Source organism: Penicillium macrosclerotiorum (assembly GCF_028827735.1).
Source record: "Penicillium macrosclerotiorum strain IBT 26536 chromosome Unknown utg000001l_segment0_segment0, whole genome shotgun sequence".
Classification (NCBI taxonomy): domain Eukaryota; kingdom Fungi; phylum Ascomycota; class Eurotiomycetes; order Eurotiales; family Aspergillaceae; genus Penicillium; species Penicillium macrosclerotiorum.
In genome coordinates, this window is record NW_026643081.1 from 1735762 (window position 1) to 1753523 (window position 17762).

General features: G+C 52.1%; 7 protein-coding genes across 7 annotated transcripts; 6 read left to right on the forward strand and 1 right to left on the reverse strand.

The window, feature by feature from the left end:
- Nucleotides 1-336: 336 nt before the first annotated feature.
- On the forward strand, nucleotides 337-934 carry N7462_000589 (SRPBCC domain-containing protein; the record flags this gene model as incomplete). The annotated part of the gene is made up of 3 exons (XM_057072315.1): nucleotides 337-396; nucleotides 457-606; nucleotides 695-934. 3 exons carry the CDS (start codon nucleotides 337-339, stop codon nucleotides 932-934), a joined length of 450 nt encoding a protein of 149 aa, XP_056938845.1.
- A 1457-nt stretch (nucleotides 935-2391) lies between these two features.
- Nucleotides 2392-2688, reverse strand: N7462_000590 (uncharacterized protein; the record flags this gene model as incomplete). The annotated part of the gene is made up of 2 exons (XM_057072316.1): nucleotides 2392-2615; nucleotides 2673-2688. The coding sequence occupies 2 exons, from the start codon at nucleotides 2686-2688 to the stop codon at nucleotides 2392-2394; spliced, it is 240 nt and encodes a 79-aa protein (XP_056938846.1).
- A 1027-nt stretch (nucleotides 2689-3715) lies between these two features.
- Nucleotides 3716-4639, forward strand: N7462_000591 (uncharacterized protein; the record flags this gene model as incomplete). The annotated part of the gene is made up of 4 exons (XM_057072317.1): nucleotides 3716-3875; nucleotides 3961-3989; nucleotides 4059-4199; nucleotides 4271-4639. The coding sequence occupies 4 exons, from the start codon at nucleotides 3716-3718 to the stop codon at nucleotides 4637-4639; spliced, it is 699 nt and encodes a 232-aa protein (XP_056938847.1).
- Nucleotides 4640-5297: 658 nt separating this feature from the next.
- Nucleotides 5298-7447, forward strand: N7462_000592 (uncharacterized protein; the record flags this gene model as incomplete). Its single annotated transcript, XM_057072318.1, has 2 exons — nucleotides 5298-5676; nucleotides 5751-7447. 2 exons carry the CDS (start codon nucleotides 5298-5300, stop codon nucleotides 7445-7447), a joined length of 2076 nt encoding a protein of 691 aa, XP_056938848.1.
- Nucleotides 7448-8542: 1095 nt separating this feature from the next.
- Nucleotides 8543-11072, forward strand: N7462_000593 (uncharacterized protein; the record flags this gene model as incomplete). The annotated part of the gene is made up of 2 exons (XM_057072319.1): nucleotides 8543-9166; nucleotides 9243-11072. 2 exons carry the CDS (start codon nucleotides 8543-8545, stop codon nucleotides 11070-11072), a joined length of 2454 nt encoding a protein of 817 aa, XP_056938849.1.
- A 1009-nt stretch (nucleotides 11073-12081) lies between these two features.
- On the forward strand, nucleotides 12082-12577 carry N7462_000594 (uncharacterized protein; the record flags this gene model as incomplete). The annotated part of the gene is made up of 2 exons (XM_057072320.1): nucleotides 12082-12293; nucleotides 12451-12577. 2 exons carry the CDS (start codon nucleotides 12082-12084, stop codon nucleotides 12575-12577), a joined length of 339 nt encoding a protein of 112 aa, XP_056938850.1.
- Nucleotides 12578-14738: 2161 nt separating this feature from the next.
- Nucleotides 14739-15068, forward strand: N7462_000595 (uncharacterized protein; the record flags this gene model as incomplete). The annotated part of the gene is made up of 1 exon (XM_057072321.1): nucleotides 14739-15068. The coding sequence occupies one exon, from the start codon at nucleotides 14739-14741 to the stop codon at nucleotides 15066-15068; it is 330 nt and encodes a 109-aa protein (XP_056938851.1).
- Nucleotides 15069-17762: the final 2694 nt, after the last annotated feature.

Genomic DNA, 17762 nt, shown 5'->3' on the forward strand with positions numbered 1-17762 from the left:
TGCAAAAAGACATTGCAGCAAAAGCGTTCAGGAAGCTTAAATTCAACATGTAAATCATTGGAACCGGAGCATGCCTAAGAAACGAAAGATATATTGAATAGTTCCCATATAGATATTCTCCCGTCAATTGTAGAACATAATTGATCATCACTCGTTAATGAATGCCGCAGGTGTCAGAACCTAGCCCAGTTTAGTCTCGAATGATGGACGCTGAGCGGGGTCAGATAGGATATGCAGCACGGCTTCCGCACACGCACCTTTTTTTTCAGCTGGATTGGCCCCCTTTCTCGCAACTTCACCTCTTCATATTCCCATCCAAGACAGACTGAGCACAGAATGCCCCGCAACGAAAGCAAGATTGAGATTGCTGCGCCACCTGCGAAAGTCCGGGAAGTGGTACGTCGGCTGGCCTTTTCTCACTGGTAGCACCCATGGCTCATGCAAACCCTCCTGCAGTTGCTCAACTTTTCGGCCTTTTCCGAATGGCACACGGACTTCATCAAGGGCATTAAGATCGAGGACGAGTCGAAAACCCCCGAGTCCCTCGCTCATGGCGACAAGGTGGAGTGCAACATTGAAGGATGGAAGTTCGTTGCAGAAATTAGGGTGCGTCCCACCGCCCGGACCGCTTTCCGCGGTCTTGTCGCGCCCAAAACAAATATCCAGGAGCAGTGCTAACAGCTCATCACTGCAGGAGAACAGCGAGAGCATGTTCTCATGGCAAGGCCCACCCGTCTTGACTGTTGCTGGGCTACATCAGTTTCGCATGGAACCCACCAAAGACGGCTCGGCCACAGTCTTCACACAATCGGAAGATCTCAAGGGACCGCTGGCTTTCCTGATGGGTCCTTCATTACTGGGCAAGAAGATGGCCGCCCACTTTGCTGAGTTCAACACCGACCTCAAGCGTCGGGTTGAGAGTCTGAGCTCTTGAATGAGCCTGACGTCAAAAGGACTAACTGTACGACAGTGGTTGTCCTCTTTCCCTATCTATCTCCACGGATCTCATCGCTGATTGTACACGCACCTCTCACCGGTCGGGCCGTGGACCCCTGGACACTCTTATTTGTTAGCTAGAGATGATTGATTATTTGAAGATAACCCCCTCTTTTTTTTTGTCTACGTGAGACATCAATAGTTTCATCTATCTACCATGAAAGAGCCACTGTATACCATTAGGGACAGATACTGCGCCGTAGAGACGAGGATAATGATCAAGCTGGACAGTCAGGGTGGCGGGCTCTCCAAACGGCCCCACTCTTCGTGGCTGGTTTTCGGCTGGCAATCATTTTAGTATGCATGAGCTGAAAATCCAAAACTGATTAATTAGTGAACTAGCTTTAGTGGTACCCGCTAGGTACATGGTGCCAAGAGAGGTAAAGTGGCGTTACTGAGGTCCTCGTTTCAATGCTCTTAATACAGTCCACCCTAACACTATCTGTCTATACAGTCCTTCCTCTAGCAATTTCCATGCTGAAAGTTCAAATGCTGCTGCTTTTATTTTGAAGGGCAAAATTACAAAAAGGAGATACGGCAGTCGTCCAACCAGACGGCCAACTTCCCTGTAACGGGACGGTGTGTTTCAGCATCGTCAATTCCCGGGTGGAATTGTGTCTGCAGAATCGCTTCCTCAAAAACACTTCCATTGCCTAGCGCCTCATCCTGTCGTCTTGAATTATTCGCACGCGTACCCGCAGATCTGGTGATCGAGGCAAGGTTGCTAGCTTAGCAGTGGGCCGCCTTCGGTTGTCCATGATAAACTCGAGCGAGAGGGCACAATTATACGTAGAAAAAATTCTCGTTGGTGACAAGGCTCTCTGCTTGAACCCGACTCGCCACGACTAATGATGTGTAGATATGCCTATTTTCTTCGCTATTCCATATTGGCTGCCATTTTTCAAGTACCCTGCCTGTTAGATGGCCCACACAGAATCGCTTTTCATGCCTCAACCCCACTAATATGTCAAGAACAAATTGGGCAAAAAAGAATCAGCATGATTTTCATCACCAACACCACCACCACCATAAGAGCTCGGCAAATGCCTCATAGCTAGGTCGATATATCGAAACACTTGAAGATGTGCCTTTAACAGAACTTTGAACTTGGAATAATAGCTAAACGACCGCAAGGTAGCTACAGAGATAGCCATATAAAGTGCCTCGTCAGAGAAAGAACCACAACAGCCATGATTAACCACAAATCTCGACTTCAAAATCCTTCATACCCCAATTAAACGTTTGAAAATCGGCCTTATCGAGATCATGTGAGAAATACAGATATTCAATAGGCTTGACGATTATGCATTATAGCCCTCTGTGAAATAGTCAGATAGAAGACCGATGCAACGGAGTAGACTATGACTCACTTTTTTTAACTTCTTCCTTTAAATCCTACATCATACTAACGAGCAACCAGAATCCGACCACACCGATAGCGAGAAGGCCACAGATAATTAGAACGCGGCCCAATACACCCATCGCGATCATTTTCACATTTTCATTACGGGCTTCCGAACGAGGTTGAGCTGAGGGCGTGTAGGACTCATCAGAGGTGTTGAGTTTGTTCATGGGAATACTATATGACGGCAGGTCTCCAATATTATATGATGGAAGGCCTTCAATGATATTTGGTCAGAGATAGGGCATTTTTTCAACATTCCTGAAAAACATACTGTCAGATGAAGACATTGCGAGTCGCTAGCATGAGTTTTTTTTCGAGGCACAAAGATCGAGAAGATGTACGATGGTAAAGTCAGAGATTGCGTCAATACCTCTTCGACATGAAGGTGACCGAAGGCTTGAACCGCCTCCGCTTATAGTTGCGGAACGAACCCGTGGGCCGAGTCCTCTTTCTGTCTTTCCGGACTGAGTACATTTTGTCTTCGTCTTGGCTTCATTTTTGAAAAAAAAAAAAAAAAAGATAAAACAGTCTCACTAGGATTGGGTACCTGTTAAATCGATACATCGGTGCTGAGCAAGTTTACTAATATATGTATGGCTCTATACAGACGTGTCACGATTGGCTATAACAAAATATCCCGAGAAAAAAGCAACCTTGGTAACCACGAAGATCAACTAAATCAACTGATAGTCCGCTCTGTAGACCATTTGATATGTATACGCCCTCGCATTCACATTCACCCAGCCATCACAAAGGTTTCCTGGTTGAGTTGGGTCGCCTCATAGAAATCATCACAGTCTTGGTATTCATGGCCGACCAGCCTGAGGTTGAATCGCCAATGTAAGTAGCCAATCCACCGGCATCGTTTCTTTTTTAACCTTTTTTTTTTACCGTTGCCACTTCGCAGAGGAACACTGGCCCCGTTGGAAATGCGGAGAGAGTGGATCCAGGAATTAAGCCCAGGGCTACAAGGCTCAAAGGGGTGGGGAAGAACGCCCTGTTTGGATTGGATTGGTCTATCGGAACCACAAACAGGTGTGTGATAACAAGGAAAAATTCACTTACGCATGGAGCATCACTACCTCTTGCGTTCCCCTCGCCGTCTCGGGCCAGGAGACGAGCGGGGGCATTTGGAGGGGATCATGACGTAGTGGGCCGCTTGGCCGTCCGAGTCCTGGTCGGCCCTGGGCAGAAGCACAGAAGAGCCAGTCGGTTGGGCGGAGCCACTCAACGGATGATCCATGGTCTCCTGATCATGTGAAGTCCGCCTTTTCCTTCTTTCACTTCCTCTCGAATCCACTTTCATTGTTCACCATGCCTCCATTTCGCAATCTTCTTGGCCGCAAGGCCCAGCCTAGTGGTGCAGATGCCGACGGCTTCGACGAGAACCATTTATCACCCAATTCGCGCCCGGCTCCAATCACGATGCGCCAGAGCTGTGACGACCAACGGCCCCCAGAGTATCAATTAAGTGGTATGACCAGGCCTATCTGAGTGGTTCTGATGCGACTACCGTATTTATCAATGGGACTCGTCACTAATTGACTACATGCGGACAGTCGTCAATGACAGCGGCGTCTATCTTCCGGTATGCCATTGGCCTCTGCGATTGAAGCGCTCCCGACTCGACTAGTTCCCCCCCTCTAATCGTTGATAGCCCTCTCCTCCCGAAAAGCAGAGCTTCTGGCACCGGTATCCCGGCTCAACACGATCATCAAACCATCACCGTGACCTGGTCGATGAGAATGAGCCTTTCTCAATATCTCGCGAGTCCTTCGACTCCTACCGGCGCTCATTTGTATGTACCACGCAGATTTGCCTGCAATTGCACCCAGCATAACTCTGAATGCCTATGCTAACCCGGCGCAGGACATCTCCGCCCGTTCCCCAGTGATACACCCCGATGCCGCCCCCTCCCGAAGCTCATTCGACTCCCGCTTCTCCCGCATCAACTCCCCCACCATGCAATGCAGCAGCCGCGATAGGCCCAATCCTACAGAAGACGACGCCTTTGAGGACGTCGGGCTGAATGATGAGACCAAACCCAAGAAGAAGGGCCTCTTCGCCCGCTTTGGTGATTCCTCGAACGACGGGCATCAGCCTGGCTCCAAGTCGTCCACCTCCTTTGGGTTCCACATTCCTGGCAGGAAGCGCGGCCAGAGCGGGGGAAGCTCGGAACTGAGCGCGATGAAGATGCCCTCTCCCGTCGTGATAGCGACTTCGGAGAGCGACAGTTAAAGTGTGTCCGCACGCATGCATGATGAGAAGTTGTCCATTTGATGAGGTTCTAATGTATCGGAAGCGGCGTTTCGGCTTAACTCTGTGTGATTATTGGGTTTCTCGCGCCATCTGTCATTTTTAATGGGTATTGTTTAAGGGAGCGCTCCTGATATAATGGAAGGTGCTCGTTTTATTCCATCAGCCAGATGACGCATTTCTTTTGCTTTCCTGGCTGGCATTCGTTTTGTACATTTTTCTTTGTCCTATCATTGATTTCAGACAGACCATAATACCTACTGGCCTGCGAGAACCGACTCCCGTTCCACGCAATTCGTTTAGAGATGATGGAAACACATTTGCAAAATGCATCCATTTACCGATCGCTCTATCTGGCTAGTACTCGTAATGACTTTTAGATATCCCCCCCACCCCTCCAAAAAAATAGAAAAGCATAATGCCGACTTGTAAATTGCTACATTACCCTGCCCGTTTATCCATCCGCGGGCCCTTATCGGTGCAAACCGTGCAAACAACCGGCAAAAAAACTTCCTCCGCCTGCGGCCAAAAAAATTATCTTCTAGAACCACGAGCCTCGACAGCTCGGAATTTCACACCTTATCTCGCCGGTACTTGATTCAGTGACGAAAAAACCAAGTCACTGTGACAGATCCAAATCATGGCTGGTGTAAAACGTCGCGTTGACAGCGCTGAGGACCGCAATGGAAAGCGGAGCAAGCAGCAGGGTTCCGCGCCTGTGAAGAAGTCCAAGTCCGCCGCCCCGGCGAAGAAGGGTGCTAAGCCCGCTAAGAGCGACAAGAAGCCCTCGAAGAAGCGGGTCCAGGAGGAATCCGAGGATGATGACGACTTTGATATCGACGATCTTTCGGATTCGGGCGATGACGATTTCGGTGCCCTTGACGACTCCCCCGAGGATGATGTGGATATGGAGGATGTGAGCGAAGAGGAGAGCGAGGCGGGTGTCAAGGAGAAGAAGAGCTCTAAGCCGGAGTCAAAGAACGGTCAATATCAGAAGGATACCGCTGAGGCGCCTAAGAGTATGTTTTGTCCGAGATCGCTCGTCCGCCTCCGTTGTATTGGGTATTTCGCTAACCGTGATTTGAATTTCCAGGCAACAATTCTCGCGAATCGCATATCAAGCAAAAAGCCCTCCAGCAGGAGCGCAAGGCAGCCAAGCCCAATGCCGATATTGTCGCCCGCTCGAAAAAGCTTTGGGAGCAACTGCGTCGCAAGTCCCATGTGCCGCTGGAGCAGAGGAAGAAGCTGGTCAAGGAGCTGTTCGAGATCGTCACTGGCCGCGTTCGGGATTTCGTGTTCAAGCACGACTCCGTGCGGGTTATCCAAACCGCGTTGAAGTACGGCAATTTGGAGCAGCGCAAGCAGATCGCGCATGAGTTGAAGGGCACCTACACCGAGCTGGCGCAAAGCCGCTATGCCAAGTTCCTTGTTGGAAAGTTGATTGTGCACGGCGATGCAGAGATCCGGGACTTGATAATCCCCGAGTTCTACGGCAATGTGAAGCGGCTCATCCGTCACCCCGAGGGCTCGTGGATCCTCGACGATATCTACCGCACCGTTGCGACTAAGGAGCAGCGACGACGGATTCTGCGTGAGTGGTACGGCCCGGAGTTCGTCATCTTCCAGGATGACAAGGAGACTTCCGACCTGCCCAAGATCCTCGAGGCCCACCCGGAGAAGCGGTCGTCCATCATGCGCTTCTTGCATGAGCTCATCAATCAGCTGGTTCAGAAGAAGACTACTGGTTTTACTCTGCTGCACGATGCCATGCTGCAGTACTTCCTCAGCACGAAGCCGGGTAGCAACGAGGCCAACGAGTTCCTCGAGCTGCTCAAGGGCGACGAGGAGGGCGATCTGGTCAAGAACTTGGCGTTCACTCAGTCCGGCGCGCGCCTGATGTCCCTAGCGCTAGCCTACGCCAATGCCAAGGACCGCAAGTTGCTTCTGCGTTTCTACCGCGATACGATTAAGGTGATGGCCGGCGACGCGAACGGCCACTTGGTCCTGTTGGCCGCCTACGAGGTGATTGATGACACAAAGCTGAGCGGCAAGTCCATCTTCTCCGAGCTCTTGAACCAGAATGAGACAGAGGAGGCCCGGAACGAGGAGTTGATCCTGCAGGTGAATGACCTGACGGCCCGTATCCCCGTGCTCTACCCCTTCGCCGGTGACCGGGTCAAATGGCTGCTGACCGACGCGGACCAAGAGATCCTCAAGGAGATCCGCGAGGTCCGCAAAGAAACTTCCAAGAAAGACCCCGAGGTCCGCCGCCAGGAGCTGGTCAAGGCTGCGTCGCCGACTCTGCTCGCACTGATCACCCAGCGTGCCGAGACTCTGCTGGAGACCACTTTTGGCTGCCAATTCATCGGCGAAGTCCTCATGGAAGCCGACGGGGACAAGACCGAGGCCCTTACGGCCGTGGCCAACGCCGCCAAGGTGGAGTCCGAGAAACGCGACTCAGCCGCCTTCGGCCGCCTGCTGAAGTCCCTGGTGCAGGGCGGCCGCTTCAACCCAGCCACCAAGACGGTGGAGAAGGTCTCGCCGGCGCTGAACTTCCACGACCTCCTGTACGAACAGATCAGTGGTGAGGTGATGGAGTGGGCGACCGGGCCGAACACCTTCGTCGTGGTGGCGCTGGCGGAGTCGGACGACTTCGCGCAGAAGAGCGCATTGCTGAAGACGCTCAAGAAGAACAAGAAGGCGCTGGAGCAGGCCTCGGCGTCGGGCAAGGGGGAGAAGAAGTCGGGCCCGGCGAGCAGCGGCGCGAAGCTGTTGCTCCAGAAGCTATGAGCTCCATGAAGTGATCAAGCATTTCCCCGGTTTTCTTTTTTTTTTTTTGCTGTGCCTCTTTTCTTTTCTTCTGTCCTCTTTGTAATAAAGAATCTTGTATCTATCTATTCCCGGAGTTATGAACCCCAAAAGCATACAACTGTTGTGTTTGTCGTGATTCTTTATTTCCCATTCCTCTACTATGTCTTACTCCTCCGCTCCCTCCTCCATCCTGGTCCGTCTGTAGTCCGTGACCGCGTCAATTTCCCAGCGGCGCATCTGAAATTGGCGTCTCCACCACGCGGTGGGTTCCCATGGATCGCAGCCGCGGATCTCAGGGGTTCGTTCCGCCCGATTGACCGGCCTGTCTGATTCAGCAGCTCTTGGAACCCCAGGAGTGAGACATGGATCCTTGCCTGCGATCGCACAGCGCCCTGGATCGGGCCGAGGGGGACTGGGAGCTCTGTCTTGTTCTGTACGTCCGTACCGTGTGAGGTCGACGGCGGTGGATCGACGCAGGACGAATGCCGTGGTCGATGTTCAGGAGGGGATCGTCCGAGTCGGTTCTAGACCTGCGGTTCGTCAGGTAATTAAACACCAGCCGAGCTCAACCCGCAACCCGCTCGAGCTTCTGCTTGGACGCTGCAGACCAACCCGACCGAGGCCTAACCAGTGCTGAAGAAGGATTCTTCTGGAGAGTTGGCCCCCTTTCAAGAGCTCAATTGGCCCCATTGAAGCCTTGATTCCAAGCCAACACGCCCACCAGCCAACCAGCCAGCAGCCTAGCAGCCAACAGTCGAGAATCGCATCCAAACTCCTCAAAAATCTCCGCAAGTGCTTCAGGGCCCCATCCCGAACGGGCAATGATCACGGCGCGCTAAGCCGCATCCACCGCGCCCGTTAGGGGTATCTTTTCCAGGCCAAAGACGGGCCATCCAACAGACTAAACCAGGATAAACAACAGCCGGCAAAGAGCCCGTGCAAACGGCATTGTCTCGTGCTTCTTCTCTCCTTTTACCCCCCTCCAACCCCCCCCCCCCCTCTATCCTCCATCCTCGAATTCTTTCCGACGAAAACCCCTTCCTGGATCTTCTAGGCCGAGGGCCTCCACCCCCCATGCCCTCCCTCACCCTGACCGACCCGGACATGATCCTGCCGTATGACGGCAGCGAACGCGAATCCCAGACGCCCTCCCCGCCCTCGCAGTTGGTCTACTTGACCAACCTGAATGCGCGCTACAATGCTGCCGACCCCCATGCCGGCTCGAGCGTGCCCGCGAGCCGCGCCAAGAAAAGTTTTTCGCGACACAACTGGCCGCACGAGGATGTGAATGCTCGCCGGCTGTCGGATATCGGGGAGGAGCTCTCGCCATCATACTTGGATGGGTTTGAGGGCGACCTGCCGACACCACGGTCCCAACAGACATCGGCTGCTCAATTGACCGTACCGGTGAAGAAAGACCAGGCGGGATGGAGTAGCTCCAACTCGACGGTCAGTGCAGGGAGCGGGCGCGCATCGCGAGAGGTCTCGCCGCCGACGGCGCGGGAGGCGCCCCCGAAACTGGCGGAGGAAGTCAACAAATCGAATGGTGGGACCGAGAATACAACCATGGGCAGCTTGCCGGCTAGTCATGTCATCGCGTCGGCGGCCAAGGGCAAAGGCCCTGGGGAAGAGTTCTCGTCGGCGATCCTAAGCAGTGAAGCGGAGCGAATTCTTGAGAATGCGAAAAAACGATTGACGGTACGTAGGAGGAGGGTCGGCGGAAAAATGTCCTCGCGACACATTCCAGAGAAAGAAGCTAACTTGGTTTGCACAGCTGATGGAAGGTAATTTGAACCGCGCGCGTTCGTCGGTTCGACTCACTCCCTCGCCCTCGCCCTCGGCCCCGGGGAATATCTCACCCATGGGCCTTCACCAGCCCGTCGGCGGCCTGTACAGGTCGATCTCACGGACGGACCGCAAGGGATCCGCGCTTCGACGACAATCGTTCCTGCCCTCACAGGATGCGTCGACCAAGCGCCATTCGCGCGTACATAGCGAGACGAACTTCCCGCCTGAATCGAGCCTCTCGACCGATACAAAGCAATTATCCCGCTCAGTCAGCGCCATGGGTTCCAGCAGCATCTCCAGCTTCCACAACGACGAACGGACCTTCCAATATGACCGGAGCCGGTCGTACTTGACTCATCGAGCATCTATATCCTCCATGAAACCGCCGCACTTGGAACTGGCTCAGTCATCCCACTCCAGGCAATCGCCTGCGCCTCTCGAGTCCCCAGTGGTGCTGGAATCTCCGGTATCCCAAGGGGGCAGCTCGTCAGAATCCCCACAGGGCCTTGGCATCTCTGCGGATGATGAATCGAAGTCCAATGGGGGCGACTTCAGCCCGGTCTACAGCTCGTATGGCCCTCCCAGCCGTGCTCAGTCTCAGCTGCAGGTCCGGGACCTTCAGTACCAGATGAAGGGGCTGCACATCAAAATCTCCTCGCTCAAAGTGCGGACACAGGAAGACAACCTCCGCCGCCGCAGCCTGCAAAGCCTCCGCACACCGAGTCCCCTGACGGCTGCGGATCCCTGGTATCAAAACGGCTTGGAAATTCGTGATGGCCGCAGTAGTCAAGGCTCTGCTCGACGGGATGGGAGCTCAGAGTACGCTCGAGAGACCCACTCTCGATCGTATGAGGATGCCCAGGCAAGAGATCGGCACGACTCGTATAATCCTGGGCGATCGGATGAGAGCCCCGGGGAGAAAAGCCCGAATACTCCAGAGGAGGCGTGGCAGCGTCAGGGAAAAGCTAGTTACCATGATGGGCGGCAGTCTGCCACAGACAGCATGTATGAAGACGCGGAAGAGGGCGACTATTTTGACGACGGTGAAATTGACCGAGAGGCGCTCGATGAGATCTTGCGGGAGCCACTGGATGCCGACCTGGCAACGCCTCACGAGGAGCGTGAAGATGCTTTCGACTACGAACATTTCATTCTCCACAGCGCTTTGGGTAATTATACGCAACAGCTCCGCCGGACCAGCATGAGCTCTCGTGGATCTGTCGAGACCACCCGCCCCACTCAGTCCGTTCGACACTCGCGCACCAACAGCTCCATGTCCGTCTCGACCCAGGCGACATTCGCCACTGCCACTGAGGGTGAGCCGATGCCGGACGATGCAGATGATATTCTGTACTGGGATCGTCGATTCAACCATGAACTCCGTCACCAGCACACGCACAATCAACACGTCAGCCCTCCCATCGGGACTGATCGCTCTCAAACTCCTCGTGGACCCCGACAAGACGGGACTGACACACCGGTGAATGTCCCGCAGTCCCCATCGCGAGTCATGGACCTGAGCGGTCGGTCTCCATCGAACGCTGGGTCTGCCACCCCGACATCTCTCGTCTCGTCCCTAGTTTCCACCGTGCGCGCCGCCTCGAGCCCTCACCCGGGTCCTGTGAGCCCAACATCGGGGGGCATTAACGATGACGATACTCAAATGCTGGAGCAGCTTTTTCAGAGCCTCGGCAATGTGTGCATGGATCTTCAGGCAATTACGACCTCCCCCGACCCCGATGTGAAGGCCGCTCGCGTTCTGCGGCGCCGTCTGGATGCAGCCCGGCGAGTCTTAGAAGGCGAGCTTGACGCTTGATTCTTCTTGACTCTTCTTGCTTTGGTTTCTTTCATTTTGCCATTCTAACATGATCCTCCTCGAATGATGCCACGATCCTTCCCATCTGGCGTCGGATTTCTTTCTGTATATGTCAACTTTTGGTCCCTCCCTTGGTTGTTGTCTTTCGTTCTTCTCTTCTCCCCGTGATACCCAATGTCTTTTCTCCCTTTCTAGAGGAATCTTCCGCCATTCATCCTGCATGGTTGATCCATGATCCATTGTAGCCTATAATTGCATATCCAAGTTCTAGCTGCAGCAGTTATCCATGTTTCCTTACCACGTGTATCCAGAAATTGACTCCAATGTGACTCTTTTTTTCAGTCTGTTGTATTCGCTTCATAAAAACATATCCCATAGACCATCGAGCTCTCTTTCTCGCAGCCAATAGCCTCGGCGTGAATCTATTAGTCAAATCCCACTTCGAGGCGGGACATACCTCCCCCTCCAGCCCCACCATTGTTGACGCGGCAAATGAGAGAGCACCCGAGCACCACGACGATCCCCCATCAGCGCGGAAAGCCCATGCGGGAAAGGCCTATGATGGAAGCTTCCATGGGCCTCCAATCCTTCGCAATCTTGTGCGACAGCTCCTCTTCCATATCGTAACGGGATTTCTATTGTGAGGAAGCCCGCCGCTCCCTCCTCTTCCCCTGACCCCGCGCTCCCCGGCTAATCCTAATCCAAGCGCCGATCCAGACGCGATAAGCAAGCTCCTCTCGTGCCTTTCTTTTCGTCCCGCCGTGTGGTGGGCTTCGCAGGTAAGTCCAAGTAAGGTGCACAATAACCCATTCCATGTGTCAGACTAGACTGCTGACCATGAGCCTCCGCCCTCCAGCGCCAAGAGAGAACTCACCAGACAGAAAAATAAGCGCGTGTTGAGGCGCGCGCGACAACACATCCCCGGCCCGGGCAGCATCCTAGAACGTGCCCGCGCAAAGAGAGAGTACTCTAATCGCCTGTCCTCTCCTCCACTCTCCTGTTGCCCGCGATGAGCAAGCTGCACGCTCCAGCTCGCCGCCTCCTCATCTTCCAGGAGGCGCGCAACCCGCAGAACGCGGCCGAGATCGTGTACCTGCCCGTCAACAAACTCGGCCTGCCGATCTGTGGCGACGGGCCCGAGCTCCCGTCTATTCTGGAGCTCCCGCTGCGCATTTTGAAGGTGTTTACGGAGATTTTCAATCAACCGAAGTACAAGGGATGGTAGGTCATTTTTATTTTGTTTTTCTTGTTCACTTGTCTTCGGTGGCTTTGGCTTTTGTCTCTGCTTCTGGCTCTGCTTCTGTCTCTGTGTTTCCGGGATCCATCCCGGTCTTGCTACTCAGGCTGTTTGATTCTCGCGCTGACTGGAAGCTTACAGGGCGGTTCTCTCTGCTGGACCGTACCATGACACGTCTGAGGAAGGCAAGTTCTATGCTGTCGTGCTGGAGCAAGTACCAATGCCGGGCTCGACACCTGTCTCGCAGGAAATGACAGGGACACCGTGACCCTCTTTCTGAGCTTGGGGGATATGCGCCAACAGGGTTGATTTTTTGTACAGTTCTTAATGTCTTGTGTTATTACCTGGGAGACCGGGATGTTGAATGGCCGTGAGGAGATGCTACCGCATGCATGGATTGCTGCTTGGTGTCCGCATTATGGAAGAAGCTCGCTGGAATTGTGGTTGCAATGTTGACATATGTGTCTCTTGCTCCCCTTTCCCCGACAGCGTGGCTTACTGGTGTATTTTGTAATGCTTAGATGTTGTCATGAATATACATGGAGCCATCCTGGTATCGGATGTCTACGAGATCTTACTACCATCCTGATCCTTCTGAAGCCTTCCCCTCCTGGCCCAGGCATGACTTTGTAGATATAAAAGGCAAGGTGATACATGTTGGCCCGTTACTCTATGACTCCAGAGCTGGTGATATCTGATCTTGATGGACATGCAGTGGTGGTATAAGACCTGTTTTGGGGAATGGTGTTGGGTGGGGTATGCTCGCACTCACAATGTACACACTCCATTACCTCCAGTGCGTCTATGGTAGGCCTCATTTACACCATCTCTAGGGCTGGGGGACCATCACAGGGCCTGTACTGCCCTCTGGGAGGCGGAGGGCCCGTTTGATGTCGTTGGGATTTCCTATTTAGGAACAGCCGCGCTAGCAGTAAGCGAGAGTGCCCGTTTGATGTCGCTGGGATTTCCTATTCGGGAAGGCACGAGGTCCTAGGCAGCGATGGTCCTATTGATATCCCATTGGGGAAGGCACATTCACCTCGCTGTCGCCCCCGTTTGGGAAATGAGGGCGCACGTGGGCCTTGCCCTCGAGGGTATAAATACCTCGCTCGATTTCTGCGAGCTCCCAACTCTTTCTTCCTTCTTCATCTCCCCATCTTCTGCCTGCTTGACTCCCTCTAATCCTCGTCGGTCTCCCATCCAACTTGACCTTGTCTGCCTCAGGCCTTCATCACCTTGTCTTACCTCATCCACTTTGACTTGCTTGAACCCTCATGGTCTCTGATGACTTGCTCCATCCTCGATGTCTTGTCATATCATTCATGATGACTTGCTCCATCCTTGATGACATGTGTCAACCTTCATGACCCTTCATGTCTTGTTCAACCTTGATGGACTTCATCCTTCATGGCCTTCATCCTTCATGGCCCTTCATGACTTGCTTCACCCTTCATGACTTGCTTCACCCTTCATGACTTGCTTCACCCTTCATGACTTGCTTCACCCTTCATGACTTGCTTCACCCTTCATGACTTGCTTCAACCTTTGTGACAACTTTCAATCCTTCTTCATTTGCACCAAATTCCATCCACGGATTGGCATGTGTTGAGATGTGAGACTTGCATGCCATTTGTGCCTTGGGTCGGCTGGGTGGGCTGAGAAGGCTGGGCCTTGTGGTTGTTGGGACTGTTGCTTGATATGCTGGGACTGTTTGCATGACCTCATCTTCCGTTCTCCTCTATTTTCTTCTCCGCTCTCCTTCGTCACGGTCATGACTTCAGAGGCACATATCTTGTTGCAGTGCCCGCCATTTGGCTGATTCACGGTCCCTTATGGACCGTTGTCCCTCGCAGTTGCGGATTTGCCGGCGTCGCTCGATATGCTTGGTACTGTCTGAATGACCTCATTTCCGCCCTCCCCCTTCTTCTACTCCGCTCTCCTTCGTCACGGTCACAGACAGATGCACATATTATGACGCGACAATATACCCGTCGCTGCTTGGTCAGCCTTTCTTGCCCCATCTGATTTATGGTCCCTGTGGCCTCTATTGTCCCTCGCGGTTGCGGATTTGCCGGCGTCGCTCGATATGCTTGGTACTGTCTGAATGACCTCATTTCCGCCCTCCCCCTCCTTCTACTCCGCTCTCCTTCGTCACGGTCACAGACAGATGCACATATTATGACGCGGCAATATACCGTCGCTGCTTGGTCAGCCGTCACTTGTGCTTTGGTGGGCAAGAGACACATGAGAACACATGCCAAACTGACAAGTCATGCATCAATCTGACCAAACTGTGTTTCTGTTTTCCAAATCCTCACTGGGACCGTCATGTCCATGTCTTACATGTCCATGCTCATTTCTCCTGTCCAATCTTTTCATTCTTCCACAATTTCCAAGTTGCCCAATTCTCCCTCACCTTGTTTTGGTGCATGACTTGTCTCTTCTCCTCAACAATCCACTTTCAAGTCACCTTTTCGGTCATCTTTCAAGTCACTTTTCAAGACACCTTCCAAGTCGTCCAAGGCCAAGTCATCTCCCAAGTCCAAGTCATCTCCCAAGTCCAAGTCATCTCCCAAGTCCAAGTCATCTCCCAAGTCCAAGTCATCTCCCAAGTCCAAGTCATCTCCCAAGTCCAAGTCATCTCCCAAGTCCAAGTCGCCCAAAATGTCGCAAATACTTCCATCAACAATGTCTTCGCCGCTCCGGATACCGAACTTCAATCCATCCTCCACCTCCTTCGACCTCCAATCGTCATTTGACCTCCAACCATCCTTTGGCCTCCAACCATTCTTCAAATTTTGAAGCCATCAATCTCCATGTCAGCCTCGACGCATGAGTATCCATTCAGTTTCTCGTCCCACCAAGCTGTCATCATCCCCAATCATTCCGAATTCCTTGATTCCCTGCCCGCCTGACAAAGCTGTCCTCCATCCAAAGAACCAATTATTGACTAAGTTGCCTGCTCAAGCCGCCCTTGACTCCTTTCAAACCTTTCAATATCTTGATCCTTGGCTACTGCCACTGTCTTCTCTTCTGAGCTGTTCACCCTGAGCCTCTTGACACATTGGTTTCCAATCACTGTCTCATATTGCCGCCACTCTCTACATTCAAAATGGTAAGTCCTACGCATTGTTGTCTGCCTCCTGGTCCCTGTTACCAACAATTGTTCTAGATTATCTTGATCTTTCCAAAAAAAAAAAAAAACTTCACACGGCCTGTTACATCATCAGACTCATCATATCTTCAACGAAGTTTATACAACGCTTTTGACCTACATCTTCATAGCCAACGCTTCATACTTTCATCGCCGATTCAGATCTTGCTGGTCAGGCCTCCACATTGCCGCATATCTGCGGCTTTCCTCATTTATCTCGGTGGCTATTCAGTCTTCAACAAGCTCTCATGGTTCTCGATCACAGTTCGTCACTCTGGATGATGACGTTTCTTGACAGGTTTTCAGGGCTTTCATGTTTTTATTCCCTCCATGTACTTTCCCCCTCTTGATGACAGTGTTTTCCTTTGGTGTTTGAAGAAGATACTTGGTGCTCATGTATACTCATTTTTCATGTACAATTGTCATGTATGGCTACCAAAATCATGATGGCTTTCAAACCCTCGCGCAGTGACATCCTCCTTTGTAGATAGCGTAGAATTCCGAATTGAGAGCCTTGTGTGCCGGATCGAGGTGTGGTTCCCTTAAGAACCTGCAAGTCATGCCAACCATGGCCTCTCGATGTCTTTCAAAGCAGATCAAACGGTCTGTTCAGGGAAGTCTGGATCGCTCCAAGCCTCATTGTAGCTCTAAAGTGAACTTGACAGGACTGCACATGGCCTTTTTCCTTTGACCAGTCCGCAAGTCCCAGCATCCAACACGACGGCTTGAAATCCAACAACAGCAAGAGCACGATCTGATGGGGCTACAAAACAGGGATTAAGATGTTTCGATGCACATTTTGAACCCATAACTTCACCAATAACCAATGGTGAGACATTCAATATTTGCGCGACGAGAATTACAATTTCAGGAAATGTTGCTTTGGGGCGCCCTTGAAGGCTTTCGTGAGCCTGGAGACTGTCCAGAGTATGACAATGCTGCGATGTGAGCCTGATCAAGTAGAGGGCTATGAGCTCATCGCATTATACTCCGTTGATGATCGGTCCAAGTTCCTCGGAGCCCTCGGTAAGGGAGGGCTGGGTTCTGGTCTGTGATCCCTTCGCAAGGGCTCGGGCATCGAGTGGTATGAGAACTGGTCACAACCAGTTGAGTACCATATATGGTATGTGTACCAGCTATAAGAGGTCCTGGCGTATGGAATGTTTGTCCTTGAGCGATCCGGAATCCAACCCCGGGGGGGGCTTTCCTGACGGCAGTATAAGTTAAGCTCCGCATTCAAGCTTCCTGCATCCAGGCTGGCTCTGTCGTCGATACTCTTGGCCTGAAGCAGTGAAAACGAAGGCCAAACAGGTTTTTTTTAAGCCGCGAGAAATACAGCCGCTCAGCATGTGCGAGTGCTGCGGGAAGTGAAAGGTATATTCGGCGCCTTATGCTCTCGGTGTGGCTATCAAATCATGAGGCTCAAGAAAAGGCACAGATAGAGGCGAATGCTATCATCAGCGTTTGGAACAAGTTACAGTGCTAAGGTTGGTGTATTAGCTATAACCGATACATTCAAAACGGTGGCGGGCTCGAGAGCAACATCTTGCAACGTGGTCCTTCAAACTCGAAACGCCGACTGGATTTTGAGTCAGTGTCTCGCTTTGCATGATGTATTAGCAGATGTACGAGAAGAGGGGGTGGAGGGCATTGTTCCCAAACCTTGGTTTCCAAAAACGTAAGTTTCTCTGATACCCTGTGAACTTCCGAAAATTTTATTCCTAAGATCGTGCGTGGCTTTGCTCCTGACTGAACTGTTGCCTCCTGGAATGCACGTATTTTCCCGCAAATCTACATTTCTAGACAACCTTGCTCTTTCTCCCCCTATCAGAAAACCAGCAGCATCTATTATCGCCAGTGTTCCTTTCGGTAGGTTCATTCTCTATGTAGACGGCTTCTAGACACCACTGCCACCGCAGGCAATGTGACATTCTGACGCCCGGTCGAGTATACTCATATCCCATATGTACGGATCTACTTCTGCCTCTACCAACCTAAGGAGGGGAGAAGGGCACGCACGGAAAAGGCCCTGCAGCAAAGAATATTAAGACATCCAGCCTAGCAGATTTCAAACCAAGCAAAGCTAGTAAATAGTAGAAGGGAGAGAGAGGAAAAAAAAAAAAAAAAAAAAAAAAAGAAACCGCGAGCCTGGGCGATGAGCCCCCTCCAAACCCCACAACACCAACAGATCATCAAGACAACCCAGTCAAATAAGCACAAGGCCACAAGGACTTGAACGGCCACAAGAAATAGTAATAAAGAAGAAGAAAAAAAAAATTGAGAGTCAAAACCAAAAATT